Source organism: Notechis scutatus, chromosome 3 (genome assembly GCF_049901735.1).
Source record: "Notechis scutatus isolate UNSWTSFEM ecotype Mainland chromosome 3, rNotScu1.2, whole genome shotgun sequence".
Taxonomy (NCBI): Eukaryota; Metazoa; Chordata; class Lepidosauria; order Squamata; family Elapidae; genus Notechis; species Notechis scutatus.
In genome coordinates, this window is record NC_142011.1 from 108877755 (window position 1) to 108892295 (window position 14541).

The window sequence follows — 14541 nt, forward strand, 5'->3', positions numbered from 1 at the left end:
CCTTCTGACAGCTAACTTTACATCTGTGGCAGAGTGGAGCAAGTGTAGGAGGATGCTTTGACTTTGGTGCATGTTTAATTACCCAGCTAGCAGGCTGAGGTACTTCATTTCTCTAGACCTGAGACTTTTCAGCCAGGCTAATTTTGGATACAGGATCACCACACTTTAAAAAGATTGCGAGACAAGTGTTTAGAAATAATCAGGATATCAAATCACAAGTTTGGAGGTGAGGCTGCAAAATGCATTGAGGATGCTTCCTATGCTTCACTTTTTTTTTTTTTTTTGTTGGGCTAACAGGCATACAGGCAGAGCATGTGGTAAAGCAGGAGGAAGTAATCAATAATGGACAAACTCTTTGAGTTTAGTACTTGTAACAAGAGGCTGGCACCAGCTGAAACTAGCCTATGGAGGAGGAAAATCACCAGATCAAACAGACTTCTATAAGAAACCCCTTGTGGACAGAAGGAATGCAAAATATATAATATGGGTGACCAAACCACTAAAATAAAGCTAGGGAAATCCATTATTATTTAAACCAATATTTAAATGCAACACAGGACAATTTTTTTTTTTAAAAAAAGTGCTAAACCTGTGCATACCAGGCATCCACGCAAGCTCTGAAAAGTGACTTAAAAACTTCAGGCACTGTGTGAGCATATTCTTTCATAGAAGCAGAGATGGTATTCAGCAGGTTCTGATCAGTTCTGGAGAACCGGTAGCGGAAATTTTGAGTAGTTCGGAGAACTGGCAAATACCACCTCCAACTGGAGATTTTACAGTATCCTTCCCCTGCCACGCCCACCAAGCCACGCCCACAGAACCCGTAGTTTTAAAAAAATTGAATCCCACCACTGCATAAAAGCCAGCCCAAATGGTTATAGGGAGTAGGTCCCAGCAACTAGGAGAAAAAGCTGTCTGCTCACAGCAGCCTGAGGGGACTACTCAGAGTTTGCAAATACCAGTCCCTGGCTGCATTGCTATCCGCTGCATTTAACTTCCTAGGCATGTCAACAGCAAAAACTATCTACTCTAGGGAGAAAGAAAATCAATACTTTAAATCCAGAAGAAGTAAAGATGAGTTCAAGGCTGCCTTAGTTGAGGACTGTGGATGGCATACTGTATAATGTTACTGGGATAAATTCCTGATGGGGTTGGGAGAACATTAGGTTATTTTTAGACCAATATTATTTTAGTCAATCAACAGCAACACAAGGTCTCCAAAAGTTTTAAAGGTTTAATTGCCCCTTTAAAAAATGGGAAGATGCAAGTCATTTTGTGATTTGATTCCAGGAGAGGTCTCCTATTGAAAGATTCCTCATTCCATAAAGTGAGATGACCGTGTTCCGTAACTAGGCTCACATGGTATGTATTTTGTAGAGATACGTGGGTGATAACAATACATTTAGTGAATGTAAATGTTTATTTTTGATTACAGTTTGCTTGGAACATTTTAAGCTATATACTTTATTGCATTTTAATTTTAAAATAATTGATACAGCTTAGCAATATTGAAAAAACAATCAGTCAATAAGGAAGGATTATAGAGCAATTGTCTACAAGTTGCCTGAATCTGATGAAAATGGGGAAGATTGTGGAAAAGTAAGAATACAAAACTTGCAATTTCACATAAAGTCAAGGTGCTATTCTGCATAATCTGTGAAACAATTACTCAGATTTTATGGGGTGAACATGTCAGTAAATACTGGACATAAATATTTCTAAACAAAATGAATATTACAAGATTATTTTTCCAAGTCCAGAATATAGATGCATTTTGTATGCTTCTTTAATGCCTGATTACTTTTTATTCCTGCTATAAAATAATGAAATGAAGTTCTAAGATGTATACACCCCTATTGAATGTGTGTGTGTGTGTGTGTGTGTGTGTGTAATATATACACACATGATACCTAGGTGTTTTCCTTATCTGGTACAAAATGAGTACAAAAGAATATACATGAATATAGTAGTTCCAAGGAATGCAGTGAAGTGAAATATTTTTTTCCAAAGGGATGGCATGGTATGTTTTGAAAAAGAATCATCTATGATCCGAGTCTTCAGGGGCTTGAGAACACGGTCCCACTGGGTCAGAATTGCATTTCTAGCTTCCTTCCACTGTCCAGGTCCACAAAGGCGATACTGGTAAGAGGTACAAGGACCAAAGAAGATGTTCAAAGCTAGTTTGGGGTCCTGTAGTAAAAGTAATGGCACATTGGGCTTAACCCCTATGCAAGCAGCAATTTCATCCATGTAGCGAACAAATAATTCTCTTTTTTTCTCTGTGCTGGAAGTATCCCTGGAGCAGAAGACAAATGGAAATAATAATCAGTATTCTGTAGCTATAGATGGTGAGAAAGACAAGTAGAACTTATGGGGCAATTGCCATGCCATGTATATAAAATCATACATTGCAATGTCCTACCTGTCAATGAATACTTCAGCTTCAACCATAACAATATAACAGCAAACAATAGATAAAAACTCAAGGTTAATCGCACCAAACTTGATTGCAGGAAATACGACTTCAGCAACAGAGTGGTCAATGCCTGGAATACTCTACCTGACTCTGTGGTTTTTTCCCCAAACCACAAAAACTTTAACTTTAGACTGTCTACTATTGACCTCACCCCTTTCCTAAGAGGCCTGTAGTGCATAAGCGCACCTACGTGCCTACCGTCCCTGTCCTATTGTTTCTTTTATTTTTCTTATATGTATCCATGTATTCATAACTATGTTTTTACTTATACCTATTATCTTGTAAGCAATTGACAAACCAAATAAATAAAATAAATGTGTTGAGACAGCCTGATCGGTCAAGTGGGGAATTAATCTAGAATCTTTACATAGGCACAAGAAGGCAAAGTGAAACCCCACCCCCTGAATGCCATTGAATATTATCTAGTCTAGCCCAAGGGCAAACCGTTAGTCTGGAAGATTGCTGTGAAATAGGCATGAGCAATAAAGTAGCTAATTGAATTCTTCATATGTGGATCTGCTTGTTCATACTTGATACCACACTGGCTTTGACACTGGGAATTGTAGTTCAGCAACATCCAGAAGGACATTTATTGTGAACTTTGATGTGATAAATTTGAAAGAAGTACATTCTAGATTCAGGCATTAGTGAAAACCAGAGAGTTGTGAAAGTGAAATTTGTTAAAATAAAACGGCAGCAGATGGAATAATATATAGTAGAGAACGAGTAAAAGATGCTATATAGCAAATTTAATTCAGTTTAAATGTACATGAAATTAAATAAAATATTCTTGACCAGATTCATATTCTTGTCAGAATTTTGTACATGCAATTTACTGTCCAATATAATAATGAATAAAAACCTCTATCCCCGTATTAAGCCATGACATATTGAGTAATAGTTTGAGTTTTCTTTTTGAAACTAAAAAGAAACTGGCAATATCTGAAACAGCAGAAACAATAGAAATGTTTGAAAAACAGAAAGGTTTCTTCCTCTGTGAAGTTAAATGTGACCCATTCATATGTCAATCAGTTGAATGTATGTCACAGCAAATTATCTTCCACCCAGAGCAGTAAATTGCTCAGGTCTCCTCACGTTTTGCCTTGTCTCTGGGGCCTGTTTACCTCTCTCTTCTCTAGCACAAGAAAAACTCAATAGGATATTATTTGCTTTTCTTAATGTTATTCCTGATTAAAACAAAAACAACGAAAACCCCTGCTATTGTCACACACACACACACACACACACACACACACACACACACACCAAATTTATAACAAAGTTACCTGTAATCAAAAGTATCTAATTAGAAGTGTCTAACCGCACAGAAGAGGCACCATTGAATAACTCAGATGCTTCTAGGTTACATTTGTATTGTGCCTCATCCACAGAATTTTACAGAAAAAAGGCTGAGCATTGTAACACCTTCTCCCTGTAACTCCTGTATTCTCCTCATCACACTCAAAACCCAAAGAAGAAGGGTGAATTCTGTGGCTATACAATATCTTTTTCTTAATGATGTTAAGCCTGGAAATATTTCATGAGTCAAGGTGTAGTGGAAATTATTTTCTATGGCCACACGATGGCACCGTATGGACGGTTGACAACTACAAACTGCACCATATAATATTTTTTTCCTTCTATGGTTTAAGGATGTTCAAACCTGCTCTATGTTCTCTAATGCCTTTAAAGGGACTGGGGCCAGTATTTCAGGTCACCAAACCAAACCCTCTGCCTTGAGGATCCTAAAGTATTTCTTTTTATGTTTACTATATATCACCTTTCTATTCAGAGGGTACACTGGGTAGCTCTGAAAATAGCATTCAGCATCTATTTAGATAAAAAAAAACTTGATAAAGAGTATTAAAACAGCCAGGGAGAGTCACATACACTTTTGTACCTGTTAGCTTTTTTACCTACATAAGTGAAGCAGCAACTCTTAGGCCACAGCTATATACCAGTAATATCCACAAGAAGTATAAAGATAAAATGTTTTGTCCCAATTGTTGGTCTTTACAATACTGCAGTGTTTCAATGCAGGACAAATTTTTAAAAAGTTATTGGTACATTCTCCCAGCTTCCCTTCCCAATATATACCCAGGAAAAATCAACTTTCAGTTGTAGTCCCTCATGTAGGCAGGAAAAATCAACCTTCAGTTGTAGTCCCTCATGTAGGAATGGGTCAGGATAGGCAGCTGCTTAGAATCCTTGATTTAGCAATCTGTCAAGTTACCTAATACGACACACAGAACTATATAGAATAATAGGGTTGGAAAGGATCTTGGAGTTCTTCTAGTGCAACCTTCTGCCTATAGCAGACGATCCTAAATCATTCTGGATAGATCCAGTCTCCTTCTGAAAACTACAGTGATGGAGCACCCACAACTTCCAAGGCAAACCATTCCAGTGATTACTGGTAATTGGTCTCACTGTCAAGAAATTTCTCCCTAGTTCAAGGAAGGGGATTCTGCAAGGTGATGAGGAGTAGCATAAATATATTAGAAGCTGTAGACTATTTAGAAGATAGGGAAATATAGACTATTAAGATGGAGGATGGGAACTGATATTTTCTTTGCTATTGGAATGCTTATCTTTTTTTTTTTTCTTAAACTATATACAGGGATAAATGGAATAAATGTGAAAGAAGGGAAACTGGTAAATTTATTGAATGTGTTTATGAATATATAGAAAACAATTGAAATGAACTATGAGGATTGTTGAAATGAGATTGATATCAGTGTCTAGGATTAATTGAATAGATTAATTTATCTTTTCAAAACTGTAAGAAGGGAAGGGCGATAGCGGTGTATTCCAGAGCGGGAGCAAAGCACCCCTCTACTTCTTCTTCTTCTGGCCCTTGTTGGTGCTTTGTGCACCAGGGAAATGCACAACTTTCTCTCTGCCCCAAGACACCAGCTGGGTGAACTGCAGCCAATGCTCCATGTCGTAATGGGCTCCAGAAGGAGGAGGAAGGGACGCAATCTCCCCCATTGTGAAGCATGCTAAGTTTAAGGGTGCGGTGCAAGGCGCTGCAAGAGCAGCTAGTAACCATGGAGGCAGCGAGAGCAGCGGCGTCAGCTGGTGTCTCGGGGCAGAGAGAAAGTCCTGCGTCTCCCCATATTCCTCTCACCGCTTCCATGGCCTGCTCTCTGCTTTTGCAGTGCCTTGTGGCATCCCCTCCACCTCCTGGAGCCCATTAAGATGCGGAGCATCAGCTACAGCTGGCCCAGCCAGTGTCTTGGGGCAGAGAAAAAGTCACGCATCTCCCCGGTGCGTGCAGTACCAACAAGGGCTGGAAGAAGAGGCAAATAGGGGGGCACTCTGCTCCCGCTCTGGAATTCAGAGTGGGTCTCCATCCGCCGCCATCAGCTTTCTCTTCTCAGGGCAGGCAAGGAGTGAGTGGGAGGGGAGGGTGAGAGGGGTGGGGCCAGCCAGTGGAGGGACTATCCGACAGGGAGCCGCAGGAGAGGTGCCAAAGAGCTGCATGTTGCTGACCCCCGGACTAGACATACCTAGCTTCCTCAATCATTTATCATATGGCTTAGCCTCCCGATCTTGTCTCATCTTTGTTGCTCTTTGCACTCTTTCTAGGGTCTCAACATCTTTCTTTGTATTGTGGTGACCAGAATTGGACACAATATTCTCACTGTGGTCTCACTAGTGCCGTGTAAAAGTGGTACTACCTCTTCATGTGATCTTGAAACTATTCATCTGTTGATGCAATCTAGGACAGCATTAGCTTTTTTGGCAGCTGTAACACGTTGCTGGCTCATACATATGTGATAGTCTACTAGATATGCTGATCTACTATAACAAAGAATGAACTGATTTGAAAAATAAGATTTAATAAGAAATTTGAAAACCTGGGGCTTCCAGCTGGGCGCTGCATTGATGCGGAGCTGAGGAGCGGATCGCCACTCTGAAAGGATCCGACTTTCACTGTTTGGTGGCTTCCAGGAGCGTGTCGGACCTTGGAGGGGTAGACAGATGAAAGGGGAAGACCTGGAGATCTCGGGGAGGTGCCGCGATCCTGGAGATTACAAGAGAATCCCCCGAAAACCAGCAGCAGAAGAGGGAGATTGTACAGATCGGAACCATAGACATGGCAGCCCAGCAGCTTAAAGAAGAAGGAAGGAAGCAAAGAGTGGAGAACAGCAAATTGAGTAGTGGAAAGGTGAACTTACAGAAGATTTCCAGAATTCTGATTTATATTACAAAGGGAAATTGAAAATTGAAACTCCAAACCGAACAGTGCAGCGAAGCGGCAGAAATATTGGAAGGAGTACTAACCAAAGAAATGACAGTAATTTGTGCTGATTAATGGAGTGCTGAAAATGGAGGAGCTGAAGGGTGAGACAACAGCGTTTACTTTTACTTTGGGAGTTGAAAAGGGGGTTGTATAACTTTATTTTTTGGCGTTTGACATTTGAGAACTGTGGGAAGAAAGAGAATGTGACAGTGACGTGTCCAAGTGAGACAGAGAGATCGGAAGAACAGCTGAGAGTAAAAACTTGAAAGAACAATTGACACTTTGAAAGATTTAAGGAAAGGATTGAGGAAAGAAACTTTATAATTGCAATATTTGTCTGATAACTGTGATAAAGAAAAAAGGAAGAAATAAGATAATTAAGATAATTAAGGACTGTGTGGAGAAAAAGAATAAAGGAGCAAGAAGAAGAAGCCAAACGGAAAGGAGAAACAAAATGGTGGAAGTGACTGTGCAAATTTAAAGAGGACATTTTGAACTCGAACTAAGAACTATAATAAGGTATTTATCAAAAAAGAAGAAGAAGAAAAAGATCCATGGACATCATTCAACTGTTCAAATATAGATGTAACTAAATAATATTGGTAAAACATAATCTTAATAGATATATACGTGTTAGAATATTGAGTTAAGAATACTGGTTAATAATTTTTGAATAACTGGGCAATTGAAAGTGTGTTGTATAAATATAGAACTCAGACCTTTAAATAATAATCATATAGTAAGAAATTGAGGTATTTTTATTCTGAGGTAAGCATATAATTAAGAACTCTAAAGAAATAGATTAATTGATATTTATATATAGATAAGAATTTAATTACTTTAATGAATTGGCTGCTTTAAATTAATTGAGCATATTAGACTGTTGATTTTGTGAGTAAATATATCTGTATTTGATTAATATTGAATTCTCTTATTATAATAGTTGAATAAGTTCAATAAGAAAAAATAGAAATAAGAGCTGATTGTGATTTTCCATAGTAGAATTTTGGTAATTAATAATATAATAATATATGTATTAATATTACTATTGAACTGAAAAGGAGAGGAAAATAGTGCTCTACTAGGGATAGTTGATGGTAGATTGGAAAGAGCTGCCACAGATAGTTAAAATGGCAACAACATCAATTACAAATGTAAAATCAGGAAAGAAACCTACAACAACGATGTCTTCACCTATGGGGCAGAGATCTATAGATGCAATGCTATTGGCAGAAAAAACTAGTTCAGCTCAAAGCCTGCAGACAGTACAGGCAACGCTCACTATGATGCAGGAAATGATGGCAAAAACCCATGAATTGATAGCGAGGAACCATGAAGATATGAAAAGAGATGAGAACTGAAATAGGACAAGTGAAAAACGAAATACAAAATTTGAATAGTAAGATTGGAAAGATGCAGGAAAAAGTGGTAAAAAATGAACAGAAATTAAATTTAGTAGAGGCAAGAATGGAGATGGTGGAGAAGAAATTAGAGGATTCAGAACAAAATTGGAAAGTGCTCTTCTGCGAACTCCAGGATTCGATGGTACACATGGAATTAGAAAAGGCATCATTTCATCTTAGGTTCCAAAATGTGGTGGAAGACAAAAAGGAAGATTTACGTGCAATTATGACAAATCTGATAGTGGCGGCTTTACAGAAACCCAAACTGGAAATTGAAAATGATGTAGACGAGGTCTACAGAATATATACACGCTATGCGAGGAGACACAGACTACCCCGAGAGGTTCACATTTGATTTGCAAGGAAGACATGAGACCTGCTCTGTAGTAAGACCAGAGATGAACCACTTGTATACAAAGATCACGAAGTGGTTACACTGAAACAAATACCCAGGAGAGTCAGAGAGCAGAGAAGGGGCTACCAATTTTTATCAACTCAGCTAGAAATGGTATTCCATTTAGGTGGCTCACCCCAGAGGGGCTTTTAGTTTCGTGGCAGGACAAAAAATACAAAATTGATACAATTGAAAAAGCACAGGAATTTTGTGAACGACACCTAGGACCCGAGGAAGGACAAGAAAGTAGAGACGACCTAAATATAAGAAGCCAAGAGGAACAACTCTCCAGAGAAAAAGAATCTGATTCACACTCTGAATCCCAAAATCTTAGAGAAGAAGGGGAAGGCAACAGACTAAGAAGAAGAGAGCCTAGAACAAGGAATGAAACGAGAAATGCCTCACACAGTCAGTGACACTGATAGAGAAATCACTGTATTTTCAGTCAATATCAATGGTTTAAATTTATCATCAAAAAGAAAACAGATATTTGAGAAACTCAGAAAACAAAATGCTGACATAACTTGTATCCAAGAAGTGCATATTCCAGACAATCAAGCAGACCTCTTAAAGAATATAAATTTGGGTAAAATCTACTCGGCACTTGCAAACAAAAAAAAAAAAAAAGGGGGTATTGTAGTATATGTAAAGGATTGGTTGCAACATAAACAAATATACAAAGATCAAGAAGGGAGAATGCTCTTTATAGAAATAAATGTAAATCAGAAAAAGATGTTATTAGTCACAATATATGCCCCAAATACAAACCAAAAAGACTTTTATAATAGGCTTCACCATAAGATAATAGAATTTGAGTATGCTAATGTATGCATTGTAGGAGAGTATAATGCAGTCCCAGATAAAGATAAAGATTATAGAACTTCCAAAAAAAAGAGAGGAAAGGATAATACTCCCTTCGTCTTTTAATAATATGGTAAGAGAACTTAACTTGAAAGATGTGTGGAGAGAATTAAATCCAAATAAAAAACAATATACCTTTTTTTCAAACCCCCACCACTGTTGGTCCAGAATAGATCAGATATGGATGGACCCTGGGTTAATGGAGAATATTGAAAGGATTGAGATTTTGCCAAATCTATGGGCTGACCATAATCCCATTCAAATTAAATGGAAAGGAAAGATAAAAATTGGAAGATGGACATTTAACAATACCATATTAAGAGATAAAGAATATATTGAAATAATAAAGAAAAATTGAACGTATTTTTTGAAATAAACAAAAGAGAACATACCTCGCTACAGAATCTTTGGGATATGGCCAAAGCCTATGTGAGAAGTCTAACTATTGCTTATAGTATTAAAAAGAATAAAATAAAAAAAAAAGACAGCAACAAAACATATGGAGGGAGAAACTAAAAGATTTGGAAACAAGTAGACAAAAAGACCCAAACAATTCAAACATTAAGAAAGAAATTGATCTGGTAAAACATAAGATAAATCTAAATGTACAGGAAGATTTGGCCCGAAAAATTAAATTAGCAAAACAAAATTATTTTGAACATGCAAATAAGCCGGGGAGGTGGTTAGCCCTTACAGTTAAAAAAGAACAAGAAAAGAGAACGATTGTAGCTCTCCAAGATCAGGAAGGGAAATTATGCACGCAGACCCAAGAAAAGAAATAAATTGCTAAGGAGTTTTTTATGAAATTGTATAAACAGGAAGAAATACCAGAAGAATCTATTGATCAATATTTGAATGAAAAGAATTTGCCAGAAATTACTGATGAAGAGAAACAAAATTTGAATAATAAAATATTTATAGAAGAAATTAGGAAGGCAATTGGAACACAAAAAGCAAATAAGACCCCTGGCCCAGATGGAATTCCTTTGGAATTCTATAAGGAATTCCAAGAAACAATAGAGGAGATATTGGTGGACTTGAACAATGAAGCCCTGGAGAACGCTAACACACCTAAATCATGGTTGGAAGCATATATTACCCTTATTTATAAAGAACAATCAGACCCACAAAAAATTCAAAACTATAGACCAATATCACTTTTAAATGTAGATTACAAAATAATGGCTACAATATTGGCGGAAAGATTAAAGAAAGTATTGAGTAGAATTATTCACACTGATCAGAATGGCTTCCTCCCCCATAGGCAAATAAAAGCAAATACAAGAACCATTATGGATATATTAGAATATTATGAAGTATACTCAACCAAGACAATGGCATTGATATTTTTAGACGCCCAGAAGGCTTTTGACAACCTGAATTGGAACTTCCTTATTAAACAACTGATAGGCATGAAATTTGCTGAAAATTTTATAGGATTTATTAAGACAATTTATAACATGCAAACCGCAAAAATATTAATAAATGGGGAAAATACAGATACCATAATGATAAATAAGGGAGTAAGACAAGGCTGCCCCCTAGCTCCTCTATTGTATATATTGGCAGAAGAGACTCTCTTAGTACAAATTAGGCAAAAACAAGAGATTAGAGGACTAAAAATTAAAAAAGAGGAATATAAACTCCAGGCATTCGCCGATGATATGGCATTTATATTAAAAGAACCCTTAGAAGCGAGCCCTATACTACTAAGAGAAATAGAAGAATATGGAAAGGTGGCAGGGTTAAAAATTAACAAAGAAAAAACAAAAGTGTGAACAAAAAACTGTACAAAGGATCAGAAGGAAGAACTAGCAAATAAATTAGGTATGCAGGTGGTAAATAAAGTAAAATACTTAGGGATCTGGTTGACTGCTAGATGTTCGTCGATTAAAAAAGATAACTATGATAAGTTAATAATGCAAATAGTTAAGGATTTAGATGATTGGGCCAAATTGCAGTTATCGCTATTGGGACATATTTCGATAGTAAAAATGAATATTTTGCCAAAACTGTTGTTCCTGTTTCAGACAGTGCCAGTCAAGTTGGAAAAGAATTTTTTTGTAGAATTAAACAAATGTATATCTAAATTTATATGGGCAGAGGAAAAAACCCAGAGTGAAATATAAATTATTACAGGATGCCAAGAAAAAAGGAGGATTTGGCCTTCCAGATTTTGAATTATATTATGATGCTGCTATAGTAAACTGGCTTAAGGATTGGGTTAAATTAGAAAATAGAAGGTTATTAGTATTAGAAGGTTTTGATCTCCAACTTGGCTGGCATGCCTTCATGTGGGATGGAAAATCTAAACAACATTCATATTTCCAAAGGCACCATGTAAGAAATGTGTTGTTCAATATCTGGGGAAAGATTTTAAAAAACCACTACCCAAAGGTTCCATTGTGGCTATCTACATTGGAAGCAGTCACACATCCAAATGTATTGGATTATGAAAATATCGTCAGGTATAAAGATTTATTATATGATACTGGAGAGCTTAAAAATAGGAACCAAATACAAATGCAAGGAAAGGAGATAGCATGGTGGCCCTTTGCACAAATACAAACCCATTATAAAAAAGATAGAGAACAATTTGGCTTTAATATGACCCCACAAGAATTAGATAAAATATGGCTAGGAGAGGAAAAGAAAACAATTAGTAAAATATAATATCTTTTGGACTACAAATTAAAAGAATAAACAGTCACAGAATCTATGATAATTTGGCCTAAAAACGTGGGTCATAGTATTGAATTAGATAAGTGGGAACACATCTGGCAAACAAATTACAAATTAACCATGTCAGTCTCGTATAAAGAAAACTTATATAAAATGGTTCATCGCTGGCACCTACCTCCTGCGAGACTGGCTAAGATGCTCCCCAACCCACCACCCAACTGTTGGAAATGTAACTATGCACAAGGAACATATTTTCACATGTGGTGGACTTGCCCATGTGCTCAGAAGTTTTGGAGAAATATTAGAAATTGGATTTTAAATATAACAAAACAAAATTTAAAACTTGAACCCGAAAACTTTCTTCTAAGTATGATAGATTTAAACATGGAGAAAAAATATCAATATTTAATTTTGCACATCATAACTGCGGCCAGAATAACCTGCGCACAAAACTGGAAACTATCTTTCATTCCTTCAGAGGATATGGTGATTAAAAAAATACATAAATGTGCTGAGATGGATAGCCGAACCAAATTGTTAAAAAATAAACAAGATAGTGACTATTATGAAATATGGAACATTTGGTATAAGTGGTTAAAGAAAAAGTAATATTTGATATTTGGATAAGTTATGGAAATGACAGAAGACGTGCATTTAATTATAAACTATATAGAGAAATTAAAACATTAAAAGAATGAAGGAGTTATTGTAACAAGGCAGATCACATCAATGATAAAGATAAAGAAAAAAAAAATAACCATTGCTCAATATATGCTGTAAAATGTATATGTGTGTGTGTGTGTGTGTGTTGATTTTTCTGTTTTAAATGTATGTCAAATAAATGTTTTTTCTAGAATAAAAAATTTTAAAAAAAGAAATTTGAAAACCATTTGTGAGGCATTATATGGGTAAATGTCCAATCTTACCATGATCAAATGGCATCTCCTAATCATGAGTTACCACACCATTGATGAAATGAGCTAAATTATATTGTATCAGGAGAAAAAAGAAAAAAATACTTTAAAACTGGAACAGATAAAGATGAGTTAAACTGATTCAGCTAGGTTTTGATGATGAGATGAAGGCAATGTCATCAGGACATGGTATTTAAAAATTGGAACATGTTAAGACCTTAGGCTCAATTTTATTTTCTAAACCAGGACAACATAATGTCACTAGAGAAGAGTTACTAAAATGGACATAAATGTATCCAAGAAATTACCAGGAGTTGAGCTAAATAGAAAAAGAGATTCTTTTTTGACATTTAAAACAAGTGTGGATCTTTGTTATGCCCTTTCCAATTTACTTAATTCTTTGTGATATGTTTTGCCTTATCTTATTTTAGGAGTATCATGTCTTCTCCTTGAAGAGTTTCTGTCTGTTGACATCTTTCCAGGAACTTTGCATATACCTTTCAGGGTATTTTGCCAGAATGACACCTTGAATTAATGTTTCTTGAATCTCTGGGTTAACAATTTTTCCCTAATTCACTGAAGGTGAGAGGCAAAAAGTACTAAGCATAGCTTTTAAAATAATATATAACTTTTCATACTTTTTAAGGAGTCTTTTCTTCTGCTTAGCAATTTCATTCATCATTCTGTTCACTGGAGGCAACTCATTAGATCCTGGTAAGGGAAAAAGAAATAATATGGATAAGTTTTGACCATGACAACCTCAGCTGTTGCTTTGAGTTTCTTTAGGAGAAATGACTTGTTAGGCTCACACTCCATGGCTAATCACAATGTTAACTATGGTCATTAGTAAGATGATCATCTTATTAATCATGTTACAGATGATTAACCAAAGTGTTCACAGCCTCTGTTTACTTTGCTGTAGAGCAGGGGTGTCCAACCTTGGCAACTTTAAGACTTGTGGACTTCAACTCCCAGAATTCCTCAGCCAGCTGGCTGAGGAATTCTGGGAGTTGAAGTCCACAAGTCTTAAAGTTGCCAAGGTTAGACACCCCTGCTGTAGAGAGTAAGTTTCTAAGTAATCTGTCCGCTGGCATTCTGTCTGTCTGTCTGTCTGTCCATCCATCCCAGCAATTTATGAAGTTTTACTCATATGCCACTACATGTGAAATACAAATTAATCAATTTCTCATTCCCATTATTTTCAGAACCAAGCACATAAGATATCTATGTAAAAAACAATGCTGTGTTATCTGAAGGTTTTAACCAGTGGTAGGATTCAAATTTTTAAACAACCGGTTCTCTGTCCTAATGACTGGCCGGGTGGACATTGGGTGAGCATGTGACTGGGTGGGTGTGGCCAATGTCACTCACATCAAGGGGTGCCTCGTCTGGCCCCTCCCCTCCCAGCCATTCCTTGTCACACCCAGCCTCAACATATCTACAGTTCTGTAAAAATGTGGTTCACCTTTTTTTGACTTTATTATCTACATACTATAGATGTATTTTCATGGACCACTGAAAAGAGGGAATGGCTCACATGCTTTGCCCAAGAGTGTAATAGG

The 14541-nt window shown here is 36.6% G+C and overlaps 1 protein-coding gene across 3 annotated transcripts in view; it reads right to left on the minus strand.

Annotated features, from left to right (window-relative positions):
- Positions 1 to 1401: 1401 nt before the first annotated feature.
- LOC113421679 (dimethylaniline monooxygenase [N-oxide-forming] 4-like) overlaps positions 1402 to 14541 on the minus strand; it is a 41306-nt gene continuing 28166 nt past the window's right edge. For all 3 annotated transcript variants that reach the window (XM_087960946.1, XM_087960948.1, XM_087960947.1), the window contains 2 exons: positions 13618 to 13690; positions 1402 to 2296 (listed from right to left, as the gene is read on the minus strand). In XM_087960946.1, coding sequence (XP_087817072.1) covers positions 1924 to 2296; positions 13618 to 13690 — 446 coding nt within the window. In that variant the 3' untranslated portion in view covers positions 1402 to 1923. The remainder of the gene's footprint in view (positions 2297 to 13617; positions 13691 to 14541) is intronic.